Raw genomic sequence first — 21180 nt, 5'->3', positions numbered from 1 at the left:
AAGTGTTTGAGTCTAACAACGCAAAATGCATATTTTTTTCTTTATGTCTATTAGCCTTAAGATTTTGGCCAGCAGTATTTATATATCAACGGCTTTTACGAGAGAATTAAGTTTCATAGGGTAAGATTTTTATAGAAGGCGTTCCAAGGAGATTAATCATGGTACATTTTACGTATATGGTGCGCTACGGATGTTGGATCCAATATTTAGGAAACATTTAACATTTTCTCATGATGGTTCTACTTATCATCCAGCAGAGGAATCATTAAACTTATCAAACCGTCATGAAAACAAAAATATGCTCAAATTATACAGTAGAAATCTCTTTCCCTAATAAGAAATTAAAAGACGAAAGATAAGAGCATAAACAAGTGTCTTCAAACTGAATCCATATATGTTTTACCAGGTTAAACAAAAAAATTGTATCCAATGTAGTCCTATGAATGTAAAGATTTTGCACTTTAGACGAAACTCTTGTGATGAAGTAAAGTAACTCAACATATTAAACTCGATTGAATAATACCTGAAAATCACCTTCATCAAAACGTACGAAATGAATTTATATCTCGATCGCATGGTGGCATGGTACTCCGTCGCTCAGTCCAACAGAGGAAGGAAGATGTTCATTGAACGAAAAACCCCTTGGCAGTGACTTTGACCCCTATCGGCTCAGCGATAAGTCTTAAGGGTTAAAACACTGAAACACAGCTTAGATACCCAAGGTGGGTCCAACTCATGTATCCAATTTTGTTGCTTAGCGGTTACCAACCAACAAACGATCGAACACTGACTTGTCGTAAGCAAAATGTTAGTTTTAAACGCGTTTGATTTTGAATTTACAAGGGACAAAGTAAGGTTTCGTTTGTTGTGAATTTCGTGTAAGGCTACACTATGGTTATCTACGCTAGTCGCCCTTAATTTAGCAATGATAGACAAGAGGGAAGGCAGCCAGTTAACATTACCCTTCGTCAACTCTCGGGCTTCTATTTTACCAAACAATAATGGAATTGAGTGTTATATTATAACGTCTCCACGATTGAAAGACTGAGCATGTTCGGTGACGAAGCTTCAAATCTGCGACTTGCAGGCTGTGTGTAAGTCGAGCTCATTAATCATTAGGCCTTGACAAATTGAGAGGAATGTGAAATAAAACACACATCTGCAGTCAACATTTTATCGCAAATTGTAGGCTCATTAATTCTAATGCTTCACCGAAGTTTAATCAGTAAATAATAACCTGACACAATCTTCAGATTGTTATAAGTAACGTTAAAAGTTTTACAATGTTACTAAGTTCATTTAATGTCCACACTTTTGTTGTATATGAAATATTTCTGTAAGGATTTCGGTAGTTTCTTAAGTAAAGCCAAAGTGTTGTAAAGAATTGAATAATATGCTCAGAAAATAAAAACAATTATCTTAATTTTACGGCACAGTTTATCCTGTGGTACAGCTTTTGATTTCATGGGTGGAGAGCAAGATATCCCCCACTACCACCAATATTTAGCTGCGAATGCGTTATACCTTAATGTGTATGGTGGGTGTTAGGGTACTGTTGACTGGCCATTTTATCTCTGATCAGTAGTTCATAATTAGGGATAGCGCCGATAGCGAAGTATCTTTGACATGCGTCTCCCAGAGGCTCAGTGGAAAGTCAGAAGGCTTATAATGCTTGACACTAAGTTTCCACATTTGTGGTAGACAGAGCAGAAATAGTTCATTGTTAGCTTTGTACCTAACAACAAACACACACACACAACAAAATAAATTTTAAATTAAATTCTAATATGTTTTGTCTTTAAAAAAATCAACAAGTGCGATATACAATCATTTCATCAGAATACACTAACCATGATGATAAATAATTGCCTGATTTATTAATAGCCATTAACTTACTTCAAGTTCTTTTAACAAATAAGCTTGTCTTTGTCCTTGTGAAACTGTATGTGATGTGTTCAGCCATGTATAATACTTCCACGCAAACAAAAGTATGCGTTTCTTTTTCTTTTGAATTTCGCACAAAGCTACTCGAGGGCTATCTGTGCTAGCCGTCCCTAATTTAGCAGTGTAAGACTAGAGGGAAGGTAACTAGTCATAACCACCCACCGCTAACTCTTGGGCTACTCTTTTATCAACGAATAGTGGGATTAACCGTCACATTATAACGCCCTCACGGCTGAAAGGGCGAGCATGTTTGGCGCGATGGGGATGCGAACCCGCGACCCTCAGATTACGAGTCGCACGCCTTAACACGCTTGGCCATGCCGGGCCTAAATTATGTGTTCCCCAGTGGCACAGAAGCACAGAGTTCTTGCGAACTCACATCGCTAGGTTGAGTTTTCACAATGGCGCTAAATATTTCGAACTTTTAGGTGAGTTAGTGCTGTATATGTAGTGCTAGTCTTGCTGTTAAGTAGGTTGTTCTGTTGGATGATTGTCTGGTCCAGTGGTTCTCAACCTGCGGCCCGCGAGCATGCGATGTGCGGCCCGCAGATCACTTTCCAATGATGACATCCTAATATAACTCAAATAATCAAAAATAAAAAATATGCACTGTATATAACATGTACATGTAGGCTACTCACTGTGGTATGTGTGTGTGTGTGTGTTTACGCTTTCCTAGCCATTGCCTTGACCCATATGCAATGAAACTTAACTTTGACTCGATACCGCGTCGACAATAGTGACGATATCTCTCCAACGTTTCTACCGAGTCGCCAACAGCAACGAGCTTTCCTCCGATCACGTTCATTCTGGTTTCACCGCCCATTGCGCCCGCTCCTGCGTGTATTCGCCATGACTCATCTTCTCTCCATTGTTTCCTCTAAGACGCTGATTAGCTGTTCGAGTTCGTGACGCACTATTGTTGTGACCTACTTCTCACTTCTCCCCGTTTGTCGGCTACGGCTGTCGCGAATCTCGTGTTCCGAAGGGCTTGAATTAGGTGAGGTGGTAGTCATAGGAACAATATACAGTGAACGCTAAGGCGTGTCGCTTGAAAATTTGTTATTTGTAAAAGACCCCATTAAGATGAACACGCCGCTGCCAAAGAAAGCCCGCACTGTTTCAGACGAGAATCGCCGTTTCAACACCGAGTGGGAATTAGATTTTTTCTTCATAGAAAAAGAAGGAAGATGTTGTTGTCTTCTGTGCAATAAAATCATAACTGTGATGAAGCGATCTAACTTAGAACGCCACTATCGTTCGCTTCACTCCTCAAGCCTGGATAAATACAAGGAACATGCACGTGAGGCCAAACTCGAATCCCTGAAAAGGAACTATCGAACTCAAACAAACATATTCACAAGAATTGTAAACGAATCACGGGATGTAACTCTGACGTCCTACAAGCTTAGTCATCTGTTGGCAAGTCGCATGAGACCGTACACCGATGGTGAGATCCTGAAACAAGGCATTCTTCTATTCACTGAAAACTGCTGCCCGACTTCAACTCAAAAGGCAACGAAACTGCAGCTGAGCAACGACACAGTGACCAGACGGGTTGAGTGCATTTCAAACGACCTACGAGAACAATTGATGAGTGAGTCAAAGAATTTCGTTTGCTATTCGATTGCCCTTGACGGTACGAAAGACATTGCCAACATCGAGCAGCTCGCTTTTTTCATTCGCGGAGTTAAGCCTGATTTTACCATCACCGAAGAACTTCTTTCTATTCGCTCTCTTCATGGTTCGACTAAGGGTGCTGAGATCTTCCAACAGATGATGACTGTCCTCAAGGATGCGGAGCTTGATCCAGCGAAGTTAGTCGGCGTAGCAACCGATGGTGCTCCTTCTATGCTTGGCCTCGGTGAGGGGCTGCAAGGTCACATTACAAGATGGCGTCAGGCCGAGGAACTGAAACCTGTTGTATGGCACCACTGTATCGTTCACCAAGAAAACGTAGTTGCAAAATCGCTGAAATTTAAGCATGTTACGGACATAGTTTTCTCGACCGTGAACTGGATCCGTGCGAATGCGCTTAATCATCGCCAGTTTAAGCAGTTTCTTGTTGATATCAACGCAGACTACGGCGACGTCATCATTTTCACGGCAGTGCGCTGGCTGAGCCGATCGTCTGTCATAAAAAGATTCCATGCTTTACTCCCAGAAATACGGACTTTCCTCCAGGAAAAAGGTGAGGATGTTCCTCAGCTCAACGACAATCAGTGGCTTCAAGATCTCGCTTTTTTTGTTGACATAACAGGTCACTTGGCGCATCTTAACCTGCAACTTCAAGGAAAGGATAAAATGTGTCACGAGTTGTTTGCCACTTTTACTGCATTTACATCGAAGTTAGAGCTGTGGATATCTCAGCTTCAGCGCGGCAGTACTCTTCATTTTCCGACTTTGGCTGAATTTAGTGCTTCGTCGTTTTCATATACAGAAGTACTTGTGGATCTCAAGGTTGAATTCGATCATCGCTTCAAGGATTTCAAGACATCAATAGAGGAACTGCATTTTTTCTTCGCACCTTTTCAATGCAACCCGAGTGATGCACCCGCACAATACCAGCTAGAGCTGATTGACCTGCAGGCAGATATTTCGCTCAAGACTGCCTTCCATGGAAATTCTCTCATCGATTTTTGGCGACGCATGCCTCAAAAAACTTTTCCTCAGCTCCTTGAAAATGCTTACCGTCAGGCGTGCATATTCGGATCAACATATACTTGCGAGATGGTTTTCTCGAAATTAATTCGCATAAAATCGAAATTCCGCAGTCGTCTTACTGACAGTCACATGACCCAGCTCCTTCAAGTCGCTTCAACAACAATGACTCCTCGTTTTGATTCCTTGGTGGACTCGCAGAAACAATTCCAACAGTCACATTGACTAATTCACAAAGACTTGCAGGTTCATGGTTGGGTGTTTAAATTTTATTTTTGGTTTGAATAGCTTCGAGTGTGCTGGATATGACTTGGAATATTTTTGTATATATTTTCAATAAATCCATTGTCTGTCTGGTCATACTGACATTTTACTTATTTACACCTCTTAAAATAATTATTACTTATAATTTGTATCGGTATACAACTTAATAACATACTAACGTGGACCAAAGTGAAACGATATTCAGCGTTTTTTCTTTGGCTTCCTCCGCACAAGAAATAATTCATAACATACGTTGCAATGCAACTAAAAGTGTAATAGGAGGTAACCACTCTAATAATCGAACCATTCAATAAGATGTAAAAGGACGGCATCAATTTATCAGAGAATTTACTATAATTTAGTGACTTGCGGCCCGCGAGTCCAGATCGGGTCATCATGTGGCCCGCTGACAAAAAAAAAAGGTTGAGAACCACTGGTCTGGTCAGTAGAGATCACTATGCCTGACTCTTAAGTTGTCTGATCTGGTCAGTTAACCCGCATAAGGTGAGAATAAAAAAAGCCCAAACCTCGGATGCATATAGACTCGCTACTTTTCAAATTACTTTCCAGCTTTTTATTTAATACTTTATTGGCATATCAATCTGTGTATAGTCGCCTTTCTTTAAGCATTACAGACCAGGTTTAGAGCTCAGGTATACTCGAAATTAATTTTGACTGACCGACTAGAAAGAATCATCTGTTGCCACAAGGAATTTGACCAATCATTAAACGGAATAACAGGTGTGACTATTATTTTTCTAATGCTCCCAAAGCTGAAAGTGATGAACATGTTCAGTGACATAACGTTTGATAGACTGGATCGTTGGTCAGCAGTTAACCGCTAGACTTCTAAGTACTACAGTTAAAACTAATATATTAAACCTTAATTTATTGATATCGGAAAAAATAAAACGTTATGTAACACATGAGGTTTCTGAGTAATGTTATAACGTGATGACGAAGAAGTATATCCCACTATTTTACTTGCATTAAGTTCTGGTGTTAGTCTGGGATTGACGTCCTTTAAGAGGAGTTTGCTATTGTTGTAAGCTATATTTTTCAAGTTTTAATTTAAAAACTAGCAGGAGGGTGAATGATGTTAAGATCAAGTAAATTCATAAATATAGTCCCAGAAAGTTTTCAATGATTTCAAGAACCTAATAACTTCGTTTAATATCCGGACATCGGAAGATTAGCTGGAAACACAAGTAAGTAGTTAGTTCAGGAAACAAGTATATAAATAATTGATCGATAAAATACTCGCCAAGTAAAGCTGTTTACAAAAACTTAGTGTTTCTGTAGGTTTATCAGTGCAATAAAAAGTACTGTTGTTGTTTTTGAATTTCGCGCAAAGCTACTCGAGGGCTATCTGCGCTAGCCGTCCCTAATTTAGCAGTGTAAGACTAGAGGGAAGGCAACTAGTCGTCACCACCAACTCTTGGGCTACTCTTTTAGCAACGAATAGTAGGATTGACTGTCACACGGCTGAAAGGGCGAGCATGTTTGGTGCGACCGGGATTCGAACCCGCGACCTTGAGATTACGAGTCGAACGCCTTAACACGCTTTTTATTAAACAAGGAAAATCTAAAACGATTTTAGGCCTTATACAGTAACAACGTTTAACAGAAATTAAGTTGAAAAGTTTGTTTGTGAAGTTAAATCTGCAAACTTCGTCAAAATTTAACGTAGCCAGTAACAAATGTTATTTAAAATTAAATTAATTCGTTTGGGGTTAAGTGGACTAAACAACGCAACTATTTTCTCAAAATAATTTATAAAATCCCGGCCATTGATATAACACCTTATAAAACTACAAAAAACTTCAGGAGTTGGTGTTCTTTTCCTCGGGGTGTAGAAAAATCATAGTCGAACTGATTTACATTTTTACTTCAAGTGGGTTTCTCGTCATCACGAATTGATTTAAGTGTTTAAATGTTACAAGCTTACTTTTAAGTATGAATTTGATCAGAAACTTACTTTTGAGGAATATGAACGATAAAAGAAATAAATAAACAACAGTAAAAACAAAACAAGTGGTCACCACATAAACCGCCATTACGCTCTTTACGACTTGTCTGATGTCGGTCAGCATGTTGTTGATAACTTCTTATCTCAAGACTGTAAACGTTCACCTTATGATCTGAACTAACTTGGTGAATCCCAAGACCTTTTAATGACAATCTATGAATAAAACGTTGCCTCTTTCATACACACATATATATATATATATGATTAGAGGTGTATATTTAGTTATGATGTTGACACATTTCAAACCATTTGTCATATTGAGGAAACTGCCCAGAGAATCGCTAGCTGTGTTTTCCACATTTTTTGTTCAACATGAAAATCCGGATATTCCGGAAGTTGGACTATTACTGGTGGGGAAGCAGGAAGAGGCGTTTCTTTAACTGCCTCCTATGACCCTCAATTCGAAGATTTTATCACACCAGACGTCTTACTTTTACAAACAGTTATAATTTTATAACATACATTCCTTTGCAGACTTAACTGCGTGGTTGTAATGGATTAAACACCGGATTAAATTCAAAAGAAAGAGTTGTTGTATAAGACGTTGGTAACTAAAAAACCAACAAAAATAATTTTGTTTAGTGTGTGTTGATGGGAATTTAAAGTTATCTCCTAATTAGAGATTAAAGAGACAGCAACAGTTAGATTAATTGGTTCTGACTTGATTTCACTGCGTATGATGAGCTATGAAATACATCTACTTAACAACATTTCAAACTTCGGGAAATAAGAAGTCGTAGAAAGTTTTATTCCTTTTAACTTTTCACAAACTTCACTCTGAAATCGGAAATCATGATAGATGTTTGTACACTTTTCGTTTTTGTGGTTTTAACATCTCCTGTTTATATCCAGGTAAGCTCATCTGAATTTATCTTCAATTTTTGTGTTATCTGTTTATTAATTTTAAACTTTTTAGTCTTATGAACGCATTACTGATCTATAGTTCAGGTGAAAAGCTTTCACTTATAACGTTTATGTATAAACACGTATTTACAGACATAAATTTAGATTTGTGTTTTTTAATGTGAAGCAGAATGTTTGATTAAATTAATTATAGCATACATATTTTTATTAAACAAAAATTTTCTTATATGATATACTGCTATTTAGCTATGACACGGCCCAGCATGGCCAAGCGTGTTAAGGCGTGCGACTCGTAATCTGAGGGTCGCAAATTTGCATCGCCGTCGCGCCAAACATGCTCGCCCTTTCAGCCGTGGGGGCGTTATAATGTGACGGTTAATCCCACTATTCTTTGGTAAAAGAGTAGCCCAAGAGTTGGCGGTGGGTGGTGATGACTAGTTGTCTTCCCTCTAGTCTTACACTGTTAAATTAGGGACGGCTAGCACAGATAGCCCTCGAAAAGCTTTGTGCGAAATTCAAAAAACAAACATATAAACAGCTATGACATGATTTTTATTAAGTGTAATACTGAAGTTAGGATTACATTTATAGCAAAGCTATGAAGGACGTCTCCCTCCATAAATTTTAACTACTACCCAGAAAGAAAGCATCCATGCAAGTAACACGCTAGATCCTGCCTTCTATATTGCCACTATTATAAATGGGGGCTGTTTTACAGTATTACAAATATTCGAACCCGTTTCTCAAGTTCCGAAATCTGAAAATTAGGAAGCTATTTGTTCACTAATTACCATTGCATTTAGTAGTTACCTATAAAGTAAGGAAGAATTTGTATAGGAAATTCACGGCGTTATACATAAAGTAAAGAAAACAAACTCAGATATATTCATTAAGCCTAATAACAAACATACGAAAAAAATTTGTCTTCAAAATTCAAAACCTAATGTTTTAAATTTTAAAAAAGAATAACTTGTCAAGAAAACTTGCTTAAGATACAATTTACAGGAAACTTAACTACCCCTCAACAAGCCTAACTCTAAATAGCCCGCTATTAACAAGGGTTTTAAACATTCATACAAGTTATGAGAACTGATTACGCCTCCCTGGTGTATCAACATTTGTGCGGACCATTTATGTCCCACTTATAACTACTTGAAAGTTATATACCATCTAAGTCCTTTTTTATCACTTTACAGTTATATTAATAGTTTTTGAATAATCAGGAATGATAACATAAAAATAAATAACCTTACGCAGGGGGGTGTCTTGGGGGTCTCTCCCCACGTAGAGGATGTTACCATCTTAATTACGTTTTTTTTGTTGGTTTTTTACTTGAAAAAATCACACCCGCGTACATGTTGTGGGTAACACATTGTTTATAATTTTTTGTGAGTGAGAACACAGATGTAAATTCAAGTCAGGTGACTTTTTGTGGTTTGTTGTACGAGCAGTATTAATTCCACCTACTGCAGAATAATAACAGGTTTCTTACGTCTATATATAGGCAAACTCGATGCAAATGCATCAAAGACAAGGGGGATTCATGCCCTAAAGGATGTCAGTGCCAACCGGCTTATCTTTCTCACACCTTGATGGCTAGATGGTTCAACAGAGAACAGAATTTACGAGCCACTCTTTGTGTACTTCAACAAGAAACCAACATTCAAAAGTTAATTGATCAAATTCCATCAGCAACAGAGATGCTTACGATACTTCAGGCACCAGATGCACCCAACGCTACTGTTACAGAATCCATGTTGTCTCGTTTATCAAAGCTGCGAGGCATTGATTTCCAAGGATCAGGACAAAACCCTTATAAGCTGAACCTAGGACCTTGTGCTTTTCGACAACTTCATGATCTTCAATATATTTCTTTGCAGAAGATAAATTTTGTAGGCAAAAAAGTGTTTGATGGGTTAAAGTCGGTAGAAGTGTTACAAATATCAGAGTGCGATATTGAAATTCTCTCTTGGAGACTTCTTGCTGAGCTTTCGTCTTTGCAGGAAATAGCTCTCATGCGAAACGGGATAACCTTTTTAGAAGATTTTTCATTTTATGGGACCCCAGACTTAAAGAGATTGTCTTTGTCGCACAACAATATAGTGACCTTACAGGCTGAAGCTTTAGTGGGATTGTTGAAGTTGGAAGTTCTCGATCTCAGTAACAACAATCTGGACAGGATCTCTGGGGTTTCATTCCCACCCCTCCCACATTTGCAATGGCTCGAGCTAAAACATAATCCGATTGAAGTCATCTTTCCAAATTGTTTCCAGTTTCTAAATGGTACTTATCGTTTGAGCCTTGGTCACGCCGAAAAGTCCATTCATCTGCTAAAGTTCAGTTTTCGAGGTCTAGAAAATTTAATATATCTTCATATTCCGAACGTTAACAACGACATTTTATTAGAACACATGTTTTATGGGCTTAATTCTTTGACACACTTGACCTTAGAGGGTAGAATTACCGCGATTGGCGACCGTGCTTTCATTGGTGCACACCGGAGGTTGGAAAGACTTAGCCTTCACAAGTGCAAGTTAACAAGGGTTGCAAAGGGTGCATTCCATGGACTTAATCTATTAATATCTTTGGATTTATCTTCCAACAAGTTAAGAGGTATTGCCAGAAATTCCTTTGAAAATCTAGAGCGACTACGTGAACTGATTCTAAATGACAACATGTTACACGTTCTGCCAAATGAACTCTTCCTTTTGCCACAACTAAGAAGTCTAAGACTCGACGCAAATTCATGGAACTGTACTTGTGAAATGGCCAGTTGGCGCGAGGATGTAACAACTCGTGTACGAAGAGTATTGTCCAATCTATGCCCACAAGGGAATCACAAATCAGACTGTATGGGGTTCGAGTCCACATATGTTGTAGATCCCAGAGTGACACCTAGGTGTGATTACCCACCACAGGTTCGAGGAATAACTGTGTACGAGGTTATAAGACACCATCTTGACTGCTACAAATGAAACGAATGAATGTGTTATACTCGAACCAATGTATACTAAGAACCACATGTGTTATATTTTGTCAGTGTATCTTTAAAAAAATAATAAAATAATCAGAAAGGATCACTTTGAAAAACAAATCTATGGATGAGCTCTGATGTCTGGTTGTTAGTGTTCTTTAGAACGAACAACTTTCAGTTACAAGTTGTACATTTTAATGGAGTAGTTCATTCAAAAGCATATATATATGTGTGTGTGTGTGTAAATAATGATAATAGGGAAATGGATGCTTGAAACTTAGAAACAGAGAAAGTAGATTTGTTGAACACTAAATTTTATATTAGAAAAAATACAATATGTTTTGTTTAAATTTTCTATTGCTGTGTGTAATATACATATATACATAAAGTACTATAATTGATTCTAATAAAGAGAAGTATGCAATTAAAAAAAATTGTTTTGTGTTTGATTATTTACTATAATTTTTTTCGAGATTATTGAATGTATAAATATAAAAAATATATATAAAGAAATAAAGAAAGAAGGCGCTTTTTCATCTTCGTTTTAGACTGAGTAGTTTTGATTCCATAACTTATCGAAAATTACTGACAGTTGATCTGAAAACAGGTGGTTTTAGCAATGTGTTTTGCAGGTAAAAAAGTCCTGAAGTCCACATGTCTTCATTATAGGACCGATCTTTGGTAATTAAGATTAATTGAGTGTTTGTGAGATTGTTAGAGAACCATGAAAAGTTTTTATATCACAGATTATCTTCTAGAAATATCTCAAGTCAGTATTTGATGTCTTGTGTAAATTTCTGAGTATGTTAATAGACAGACCCTTCGCTAGTACAGCGGTATGTCTCCGGATTTACAACACAAAAAATTAGGGGTTCGATTCCACTCGGTGGGTTCAGCAGATAGGCTGATGTGGTTTTGCTCTAAGAAAACAGACGGTTAAAAAGAGTCAACTTGCCTAACATGGACAATTAAAAAAACATCAAGTTTTGGTACATGAAAGGCTTAAAAAATAGAAAAGTTTATACAGATAATATCGTTTACGCCCTAGAATGCTTTATAAGAATGTTGTAGTACACACACAATTTAAAAAATACATTTTTGTATCACGCCGAAGATTAGTAAATACATATTTATTATATCCCACAATTTATAAAAACATGCATACTATTGTGTCTCAAGACTTACATAAACATATTCTTTGTGTTTCAAAACTTACAGGTACACCCTCTTTATGTCTCAAAACTTACAAAAATGTAGTCTTTGTGTCTCAAGACGTATAAAAAAATATCCGTTGTGTCCCAGAAAAGTTTACAGAAATATTCTATTTGTGTCACACGGAAAGTTTACAGAAATATTCTACTTGTGACACATGGAAAGGTTCAGGAACACCCAGAGCTTCACTCTGCCTTGTTTTTCTTCGGTCATCGTCAGGTTCACTGACGATCGTGAACCATATCCTCTGCCTTGTTTTTACAATATATGAACCATATCCTAAGACCCTTTATGCTCAAATATTGACTCTACCGCCTAAGAGCTGATAACACTCCACCATAATAACCTGTTTGACACATAAAGGATTTACTGAATATAGTGGTCTGTAATCTCACCAGATGTCATACACGGTAACATTACTACAGATAATAAAGATGTCCTGGACTTTGTGTTTTTATTGATTTTTGTGATTTTTTATGACGCTTATTTCTACAACAAATACTCTCCTGTAATTTCAACTTAAAATTAACTTTCCAAAAGTGGCAAACGTTTAAAAAAGGATGGTCTTTCTCCACCTAATACTAACCATAGTACGTTTTTTTATCGTTTCCTTTTGACACTAGTCACTATCGGGTTGCCCACAAAGATATCTAATTTGTATAAAATAAAGACTTTTTTATGAATGTTTCAGGGAATATCAAAGACTCTAGTGGTCTGTCTCTAATAATATTTGTATTTACCAACTAAATCTTCCGGAGTCTCTTATGATAAGTCTATTCAGAATCATACCAGTTCTACCATCAATAATTTCCCACAGTATGTAGCGTATAAACTCGTGTACCAATAAAATGTAAAAAGATTCGTTTGTGAGATGTTATATTCAAAATTTACATGATTCTTTCGAGAAGTTTGTACGTTTTTCTCACATAAAACAAATATTTCATAGAGGGCGCTACTTTTGTATCACAAGTATTTATGCTTTTTTTATTTATATTCAATATGGAGTAGCAACCAGTATAGAAATATATTTACTTTTAATTTTGGGATTCGATTCCCCTCGGTGTGCTCCGCAGATAGCCCGATGTGGCTTTGCAATAAGAAAACACACACACAGTATATAATAATAAATATAAGTTCTTGAAACATCAACATTTTTAAAATGTCAAATTATTCTAGTTTTTATTTTGTAATATAGCTAACATTCGTCAAAAGCATTTTTCCTTTTAATCATTCTGTAACCAAGTTTCTGTATGACAAGTTGACAAACGCCCTGAATTTCCTGTAGTTCAGAATATGTTAATTTTTTGGTCCACTGACGTGCTGTTTTAGTGGATTCTCTGTAAGTCAACGGGTATTGAAGTCGTCCCTTGTTATCAAAGAATGTGTCATTATTTCCTTTTCTTGTGTGGAGATAAACATACTTCGTTATTTCTTCGTGCATTGGAAAATTTAAAAAACGAATCAGTTTTTCTGACCAGGTTTTGGGTTGCATTGCTACGTCTTCATAACGCACTCTCAAGTACTTGATCCCGTACTTGTATTGTAAAACATCTCCTATCAACAGGTCATCCTGCAAACTTCGACATAGGAACCGAGGATCACGACAGTCTGGGGTTATGCACCATCTCTTCTGCTTGCGAGAGGCAATCAGCCCCCTTGGGTCTCTTACCAGGTGAATGACGTGTAAATTTGGAACTTTTTTGTCTTTCAAAATTTCTATCGCGTGTCTCAGTCTTAACCTAACGATTTTGATTACGAGCAGTTTTGCATTTCTGCAGGCTTTTTCTAATAGGTCTGTCTTTAAACACATCTCTGTTGGATATCGTAGGCAGTCCCGCGTGTTTTTACGAAAAACACAGAGAGTTTTGGGGTAAGCGTGACAAGGAAAAGAATAGTTTTTAATCTTGAGCAAAGTATCACTGTTCCACTCCTCTTTCTTAACTAATTGGAAATATTGGGGGGTATTTGTATAATCACAGAGTAGTAGGTGTTTTAAGACCTGTACTGCCTCCAATGCTTGACTAGAATCAATGTGTCCAAGAAGATTCATGTACATAAATGGTTCAAACCTGTAGAATGTGTTTGGATAATAGCTAAGCATCTCCCCAAGAAATGTAGAGCCACTCCTCCAGTATGTCAACAGCAAAACTCTGGGGTTTTCATGGGCCTTTTCCGCTGACTGAACTTGGAGAAATGAACCAATATGTAAGTGGGTATATTAGAAGTAATGCACGAAAAATCCACTTTTTAACATTGTCCACTTAATTTTTTTAAAAAGTTAAATGTTAAAAATTTAATTATATTAGCCAAATAACGAATGTAGTGATTTTATTATTAAATTATATTATCTACACGTTTCACATTCCATTTTAAATACACTTATAAGCAAATTTTCATGTCGGTGATATATCAATTGATTTAGTTATTACAGAAAAATAAGTAAAACGTTAACTAGGATTGTTTGTTAGCAATGTGAATTAGCATTATATACGTTTGTTTGGACTTAAACTAGGGCTATATGTTAGTTTGTAATGTAAATAAGGATTATATGTGTGAGACATTAGATAGAATTATTTGTTTATTTGTAATACGAACAAAGGTTATACGTTTATAATGGAAACTAAAGTTATACGTTTGTTTGTAATGTAAACAGATGTTATATCTTCACAAAGTTAACTAAGACACTATGTATGGTAGCAATGTTAATTAGGACCATACGTTCGTTTGTAGTTTTAACTAGAGTTGGATTCACACTTAAACATTCCTTTACATTTAAACACCATCAACTGTTATGCAAGATAACGTTTATCTTTGCTTTCTCTCATTTTTAAAGCTGCAGATATTCTAAGTTGAAAAAATGTTTCTATCAAGTTACTGAGTATCTAATTAATAAGTATACGATATGTAACAGTGAGTTTAGAACGTATGTCTTAGAAAATTTGATATGATGCAACACTAATAACATTTGAAAATTCGGATAACGCATGAGGAACATATATTCTCATTAGTCGTGTAAACCAACCTCTGAATAAAACCAGCAATCTCATTAGAAGAGTCAGTTTTCAATGTGAAAATCCTAGACAGGGGTAAGAGTTAAACGTTTTTAGGCTTAACAAAGTAGCTAAAGTAGCACAAACTAAACGTGTTTTTAACATTTTATTTAGCTTATAATAGATTCTGGGAGCGAACTGTACGCTCATCCCTCCCATCCCAGAGAAGTTCTGGCATTAATCAAACGGAAAAGAGTAATTAAATATATATTAAGAGTAGGACTTCGATTTCCTGACAGTGTGTATCTACTCGGACAAATATTAGAGAAACCCATATAAAAACTACAACACTACAAGCTGTATCAAGATAAGATATTTTATACATTTAAACCATTTTCCCCTAATTATTCCTTCATCAAAATACTTAAAAGAATAGAGCACGCCTTTTATCCGAGATATTTAATAGTAACTGCCTTTCTGTGGGATGTTCAATGGTGTTTTTTTTTTTTTTTTTTTTTCCGGCTTGGCATGGCCAAGCGTGTTAAGGCGTGCGACTCGTAATCTGAGGGTCGCGGGTTCGCATCCCCGTCGCGCTAAATATGCTTATCTTTTCACCTGTGAGGGTGTTATAAAGTGATGGTCAATCCCACTATTCGTTGGTAAAAGAGTAGCCCAAGAGTTGGCGGTGGGTGGTGATGACTAGCTGTCTTCCCTCTAGTCTTACACTGCTAAATTAAGGATGGCTAGCACAGATAGTCCTCGAGGAGATTTGTGCGAAATTCAAGAGACAAACAAACTTTTCTTTTTCTGTGTAGTTTTCCTGCTAACAGTAACAACACGTCTACATTAATAAACGTGCTGAAAAACAACTTTCACACACTTTAAAAAGGTAATGAAGTTTTATTTTGTTCGTAAAATTATAAAATTTGTATACATTTTCTATTTTGACAGGTATCTAAGAGTATAACATATAAGTAATACAAACCTATATACATTAAGATTATCCAAACCTTTGTATTCAACACTGAACTGATTGATATGTGTATAAAACTGAAAAAGGCTTAGGGTGAGAGAGTATTTTCTTCACGACAGGTTGCCTCCTGGTGTCTCAGAGGTAATCTTGAAAACTTATAATTAAAATTGATGTTTCAATTCTGCGGTAGAGACAATACAAATAGCCCATTGTGTAACTTCGAACTACAAAGTTGAAACTCATTAGTTTTACGACTGACGCCATCTATAGTTGGTTTGTAGTATACACCAATAAATGTATATTTCAACATATTGTTCAACCTATTACTTAATTTTGTAGTATACAGCAAACAGGCAATCAAACTCATAGTTGTTAGCCATTCTTTTCATTAAACTATAATATAAGAATATTGTGTAAACAGAAAATGTAATATAACGAAGCGCACTTGCGAATTTGTTAGTACAAACATTGGTTGTTTGCTTTTAACATTTATTTCTCCGTGGAAGAAATCAATGCATATATTCGTTTGTTCAATCGATAAGACTTACCGTTTGATAGTTCAGGCCTTTAGTTAAGTGTCCTTCACTTGTCTGTTGAGGTAACTTCGTTACAAAATATATAACTAGAAATAACGTCACTATTAAACATAACAGTAAACGTTTCACATTAGTTCCCGGTCCTGGTAAGATAACGATACGTTTTGGTTGCCATCTTGAGATCTTTAGGCCTACCATGTTACACGTATTAGCTTGTCCTTCAACCATTTCAATCTGTTTTCACAACTGACAACTATACCGTGTTTTAACGTTAGAAAGTTTCTGGGAACAAATATATGAATATTTTTATTGTAATATTCACAACGCTTCTAATAAGACAATTAGTTATAACATCCTTTCTAGACGTATTGGTTACTGTGAGGTTCACTATAATCGACCCTTTTCTTTTCTTTTTTCTGGAACTAACAGCTCCTATATATTCACACACCTGTTCTGTCAATACCAGCTGGCTAACGTACGATTTACGTAAAGTAGTGTACTAGGTTTAGTTTTAGTATTACACGAAAAATAACTTTATATATACAGTATGAAAACAAGATCTGATTCTACAAATATCTCATTAATTTTTATTTTGCTTTAATACGTATACATATATATAAACATATTTACTTGTGTTGGATAACAATGGAAATATAAAATGCAAAAAAAAAAAAAATGTTTCGACCTCCAGGTTAACACACATGTCAAACTTACACAACAAAGAATTTAACTAAAAATAGATACACGCACTGATGGTCTTGTAGCTTCTTCAGAGAGACACAATGATTTAACTTGTATGGAAAACAACATATGGTAATCATCGATGTGTAAATATTACGTTATTTTGAAACTACGTACTCGTTGAAATACTTCCATTTCTCTTGGAAAAAAATATCAATTATATTTTTTTATGTATACTAAAACAGAAGTTAAATACATAATAAAATAAAACTCCAGGTATTTATTTTATTGTCGCTTCATCCAAATATCACATTTTGAGAAATTCATATGACGTGTAACATTATATCAGAAACGAAAGTACAGAGTAACACTCTTCATGTTGAACTACAAAAATGTAGGCGGAAACATCTGCGTCTATGTTTCTTTATATACATATTTATGGTACTTGAATACTGATTTATTAAATCAGTTCAAAATGCGAAATACAAAAACTTGATCACATTTTCGATCATTTCATACTTCGATCTTTGCAAGAGTAAAATTTGAGAACAGACAGAAAGAGGGGTTACAGAAAACAAAAATGTGTGTCTGCGTAGTTTTCTTTTCACCCTTCAAGATACGTTAAAATAATTTCCGCACATGCTTACTCAAAATATTCACCATAACACAAACCTATTCTTCCCTCCAATACGTTGGAAAGTATTGTTATAAACTATATCTTATAACGTTGTAATTTATTTGATATCTGTAGGTTCTAATAAAAACTATGTTTGGTATGGAAAATTGTAACTTTGGTTCCAGCTTTTGTTGTACATTTGAAGCTAATATAAAATTACAAGATAGAGAAGTATTTGGAGTTTTTTTAACATAGAAAGCTGAATCAGTTAATATTTTTTTGTGAAGTATTTCAATCTCTCTCTCCTCTACAGTATTTTTGTATTAATTTACAAAAAATTGTTTTATGTTAATCCTTCTATTAGAAATGTTCGAATGTCATTCGTAACGTAGGCCTACAAAAGGTTACGGTAGCGTGTAAGTGTTGAAACTTGTGTCAACGTTAAAAGAGGAAATAAACAATTGTATAAACAAAATTCTGAGTCATTTTTACCAGATTTCACTACTACCATCGTCAAAAACAACAATAAAAACGTTACAACAGTGATGTAAGAAATGGGATATAATTTTAGTGGAAACAAAATAGAATTTTGCTCATTAGCTTTCCTTCAATATCGCCACAAAGATATAAGTTAAGATGAAAAACCAAAGAGAACATGACAAACTAATATGCAAAGAGAAATAAACTAAAAGTGACAAAGTTTAATTTGTTTTTTAATTTCGCGCAAAGCTACACGAGGACTAACAGCGCTAGCCGTCCTTAATTGGCCCGGCATGGCCAAGCGTGTTAAGGCGTGCGACTCGTAATCTGAGGGTCGCGGGTTCGCATCCCCATCGCGCCAAACATGCTCGTCCTTTCAGCCGTTAGGGCGTTATAATGTGACGGTCAATCCTACTATTCATTGGTAAAAGAGTAGCCCAAGAGTTGGCGGTGGGTGATGATGACTAGCTGCCTTCCCTCTAGTCTTACACTGCTAAATTAAGGACGGTTAGCATAGATAGCCCTCAAGTAGCTTTGTGTGAAATTAAAAAAAAATTGCTTTCTCTCTTTGTATTTCCGAGAATCGTCTGCCAGTTTGTCAAAGACTACTGAGACTAGTTTAATTACTTTAAAACAACTTTTGACAAAATAAATTATTTTTATTATCTCTTTCAACACTTATTCTCATGTAGTATATCAATCGCTAAGGCTTCCTTCTCTGTTCAAATATCTTTTACATGATTTTACTTTGTTTCTTGTCTCCTGCGTCTTTGTCTGTCTGCTGTTTCCCGCTCATCTTTATTATTTAATCGTCTGCTCGTTATATCAATAAATTTTTTGGAAGTTAAATAATCTTGAAATCAATGAGTAAACAAGCACAACTTATGACTCTTATCAAGTCACACAGCTAAACTTGTCATAGCATTTAATTTAAAACAATTGATTCTAATTATTTTGCTGAGTACAAAACTAAATAATCATAAAATATTCAATCAAAAAATAAATTAATTAATAGCATCTGGACTATACTGTCTTTTAAAAATTGCAGCAGTGAATTTCTTTAAGTTATATATTTATTGAATATAACTTTAACTTTATTAATCCAGCTTCTATACTGGATTACTTTAAGTTCTCCTTTTTGTCCGACTTTTGTGAGTGTTGAATTAAGTTTGAACCTTTCTTACCAGCAGTCGTTTGTATTTCTCTTTCACGATGTCTTAGTTACAGGTGAACACGATAGATAGAAGAATAAATACTAGGCAATGAATTATATTAGAATTTATAAAATAAAATGTTGTGCAAATTCCTTGGTTATGTTATGCAGAAATAACTGCCGATTATCCTCTGGCAAGAATAACGAATTGTTTGATATTTACTTTTATAAATGTTCGAGAAGAAATGTTGTATAGAAATGTCTCTGACCATGAATTATAATTTAATTTTTTCCATATTTCTGTGATTAAATGTAACATAAAGGTAACCCTTATATTTATGTTATGAAAGTGTTCTTTCTGTGATTAAATGATGATAAATAGTAAATAACAGTTAGCCTACCAGAGCTCTCATGTAATGGATTTTGAAAAGGATGAGATTCTGCGTTAACATAAACACCGAGGGGAGGCTTTCATTTGTGTGAATAGAGGAAAAAGGTTCTGGAGTTCTTCTCCGAAAAAAAAATTAGAGGTAAAATCGTGTATCATCATCAGTTTTAAGACTTTGTAGGCAACATCGTCAAAAAATGTTTTATTTTGGAATTCTTTTAAAACTCTGTAGAATTTCTTAATAATACCACGACGAAATATCAATACTGCTTCCACGACAAAGACTTTGCATGATTTTATTCAACATTGAAAATTCAGTTGCATGTACCAGAATATTGTTTGTTATAACTCTATGCAGCATGTTTTATAAGTCCTTCGAGGGTTCATATTTACAACAGGATTCTTTGTTGACTGTTATGGTGGTTTTCAGAAAGTCAAGTGTTCCGTCAACTTGAAGAGATGCTCAAAATGAGGATTTATTTTTGGATCAGTGAAAATAGATGTTTTTCTCGCGTATTTGACTTTATTAGAATCAATATTTTTTTCTTCATTCCTAGAGTCAAACATGTTGAAATTTTAAAATATAAAAGGTAAGTTGTGATTGGTTGAGTGTTGATAATTGACCAGTGAATATGACCGCTAAGTGCACGCAATATTTTACTTACAGAAATAAGCAAATTTAGATAAACAGTGGCGAATGAAAGAAATCAATTCGAGCGTTTGATTAAAGAAAGATATCGTTGACATATTTCACATAAAATCCATGAGATTTATATGTACAGCACGAGAGCGTATAAATGCGTGACACTTGACAAGTCTGGCCAACATAGCTCATCAAACTTGTTGATACCTGTACTTTTGTCTGATTTAACAAATGTGTGATTATAGAAAAACCTCGCAAGGTAATGTATAAACATATGAGATCTTTAGTTTTTATAAACTTTTAGTAGGTTTATAAATAAGCTATCATGTGCTTTAAATAAAATAATAGGTTGAAATGTCAATAGGATGTTCAACCTATTTTTTTATTTCTATATAGCCAAGTGATAAGGGCGCTTCACTCGTAATTTGAGGGTCACGGGTTCAAATGCCCTTTTCACCAAACGTGCTCGCCATTTCAGCTGTGGGGACGTTATAATTACCCGGTCAATTCCACTATTTATTGGTAAAAGAGCAGCCCAAGAATTAACGGTAGGTGGTGATGACTAGCTGCCTTCTCTCTAGTCTTATACTGCTAAATTAAGGACAGCTAGTGCAGATAGCCGTTGTGTAGCTATGCGTGATATTCAGAAAACAAACAAATATTTTGATATTTTTGTCGTCTGCGCAGTTTTAAACTCTATTTTTATAAGCCATATTTGCTTCGATATTTGAGTTTGTGGCTACGTGACCAACCTTGACAAACATTACCTTTA

General features: G+C 35.6%; 3 protein-coding genes across 3 annotated transcripts; 2 read left to right on the top strand and 1 right to left on the bottom strand.

The window, feature by feature from the left end:
- Positions 1–3030: 3030 nt before the first annotated feature.
- LOC143251701 (general transcription factor II-I repeat domain-containing protein 2-like) lies at positions 3031–4830 on the top strand. The gene has a single exon (XM_076502950.1). It carries the CDS (start codon positions 3031–3033, stop codon positions 4828–4830), a length of 1800 nt encoding a protein of 599 aa, XP_076359065.1.
- Positions 4831–7312: 2482 nt separating this feature from the next.
- Positions 7313–11170, top strand: LOC143253514 (uncharacterized). The gene is made up of 2 exons (XM_076507525.1): positions 7313–7750; positions 9267–11170. The coding sequence occupies exon 2, from the start codon at positions 9355–9357 to the stop codon at positions 10735–10737; it is 1383 nt and encodes a 460-aa protein (XP_076363640.1). The 5' UTR covers positions 7313–7750; positions 9267–9354; the 3' UTR covers positions 10738–11170.
- Positions 11171–13066: 1896 nt separating this feature from the next.
- On the bottom strand, positions 13067–16898 carry LOC143251444 (carbohydrate sulfotransferase 4-like). Its single transcript, XM_076502746.1, has 2 exons — positions 16460–16898; positions 13067–14127 (listed from the first exon to the last, which is right to left on the bottom strand). Exons 1-2 carry the CDS (start codon positions 16673–16675, stop codon positions 13144–13146), a joined length of 1200 nt encoding a protein of 399 aa, XP_076358861.1. The 5' UTR covers positions 16676–16898; the 3' UTR covers positions 13067–13143.
- Between the last annotated feature and the right edge of the window lie 4282 nt (positions 16899–21180).

Source organism: Tachypleus tridentatus, chromosome 6 (genome assembly GCF_004210375.1).
Source record: "Tachypleus tridentatus isolate NWPU-2018 chromosome 6, ASM421037v1, whole genome shotgun sequence".
In the NCBI taxonomy this organism is placed as follows: Eukaryota; Metazoa; Arthropoda; class Merostomata; order Xiphosura; family Limulidae; genus Tachypleus; species Tachypleus tridentatus.
Note: the sequence above shows the minus strand (reverse complement) of the source record. Positions and strands in the feature narration are given on the sequence as shown.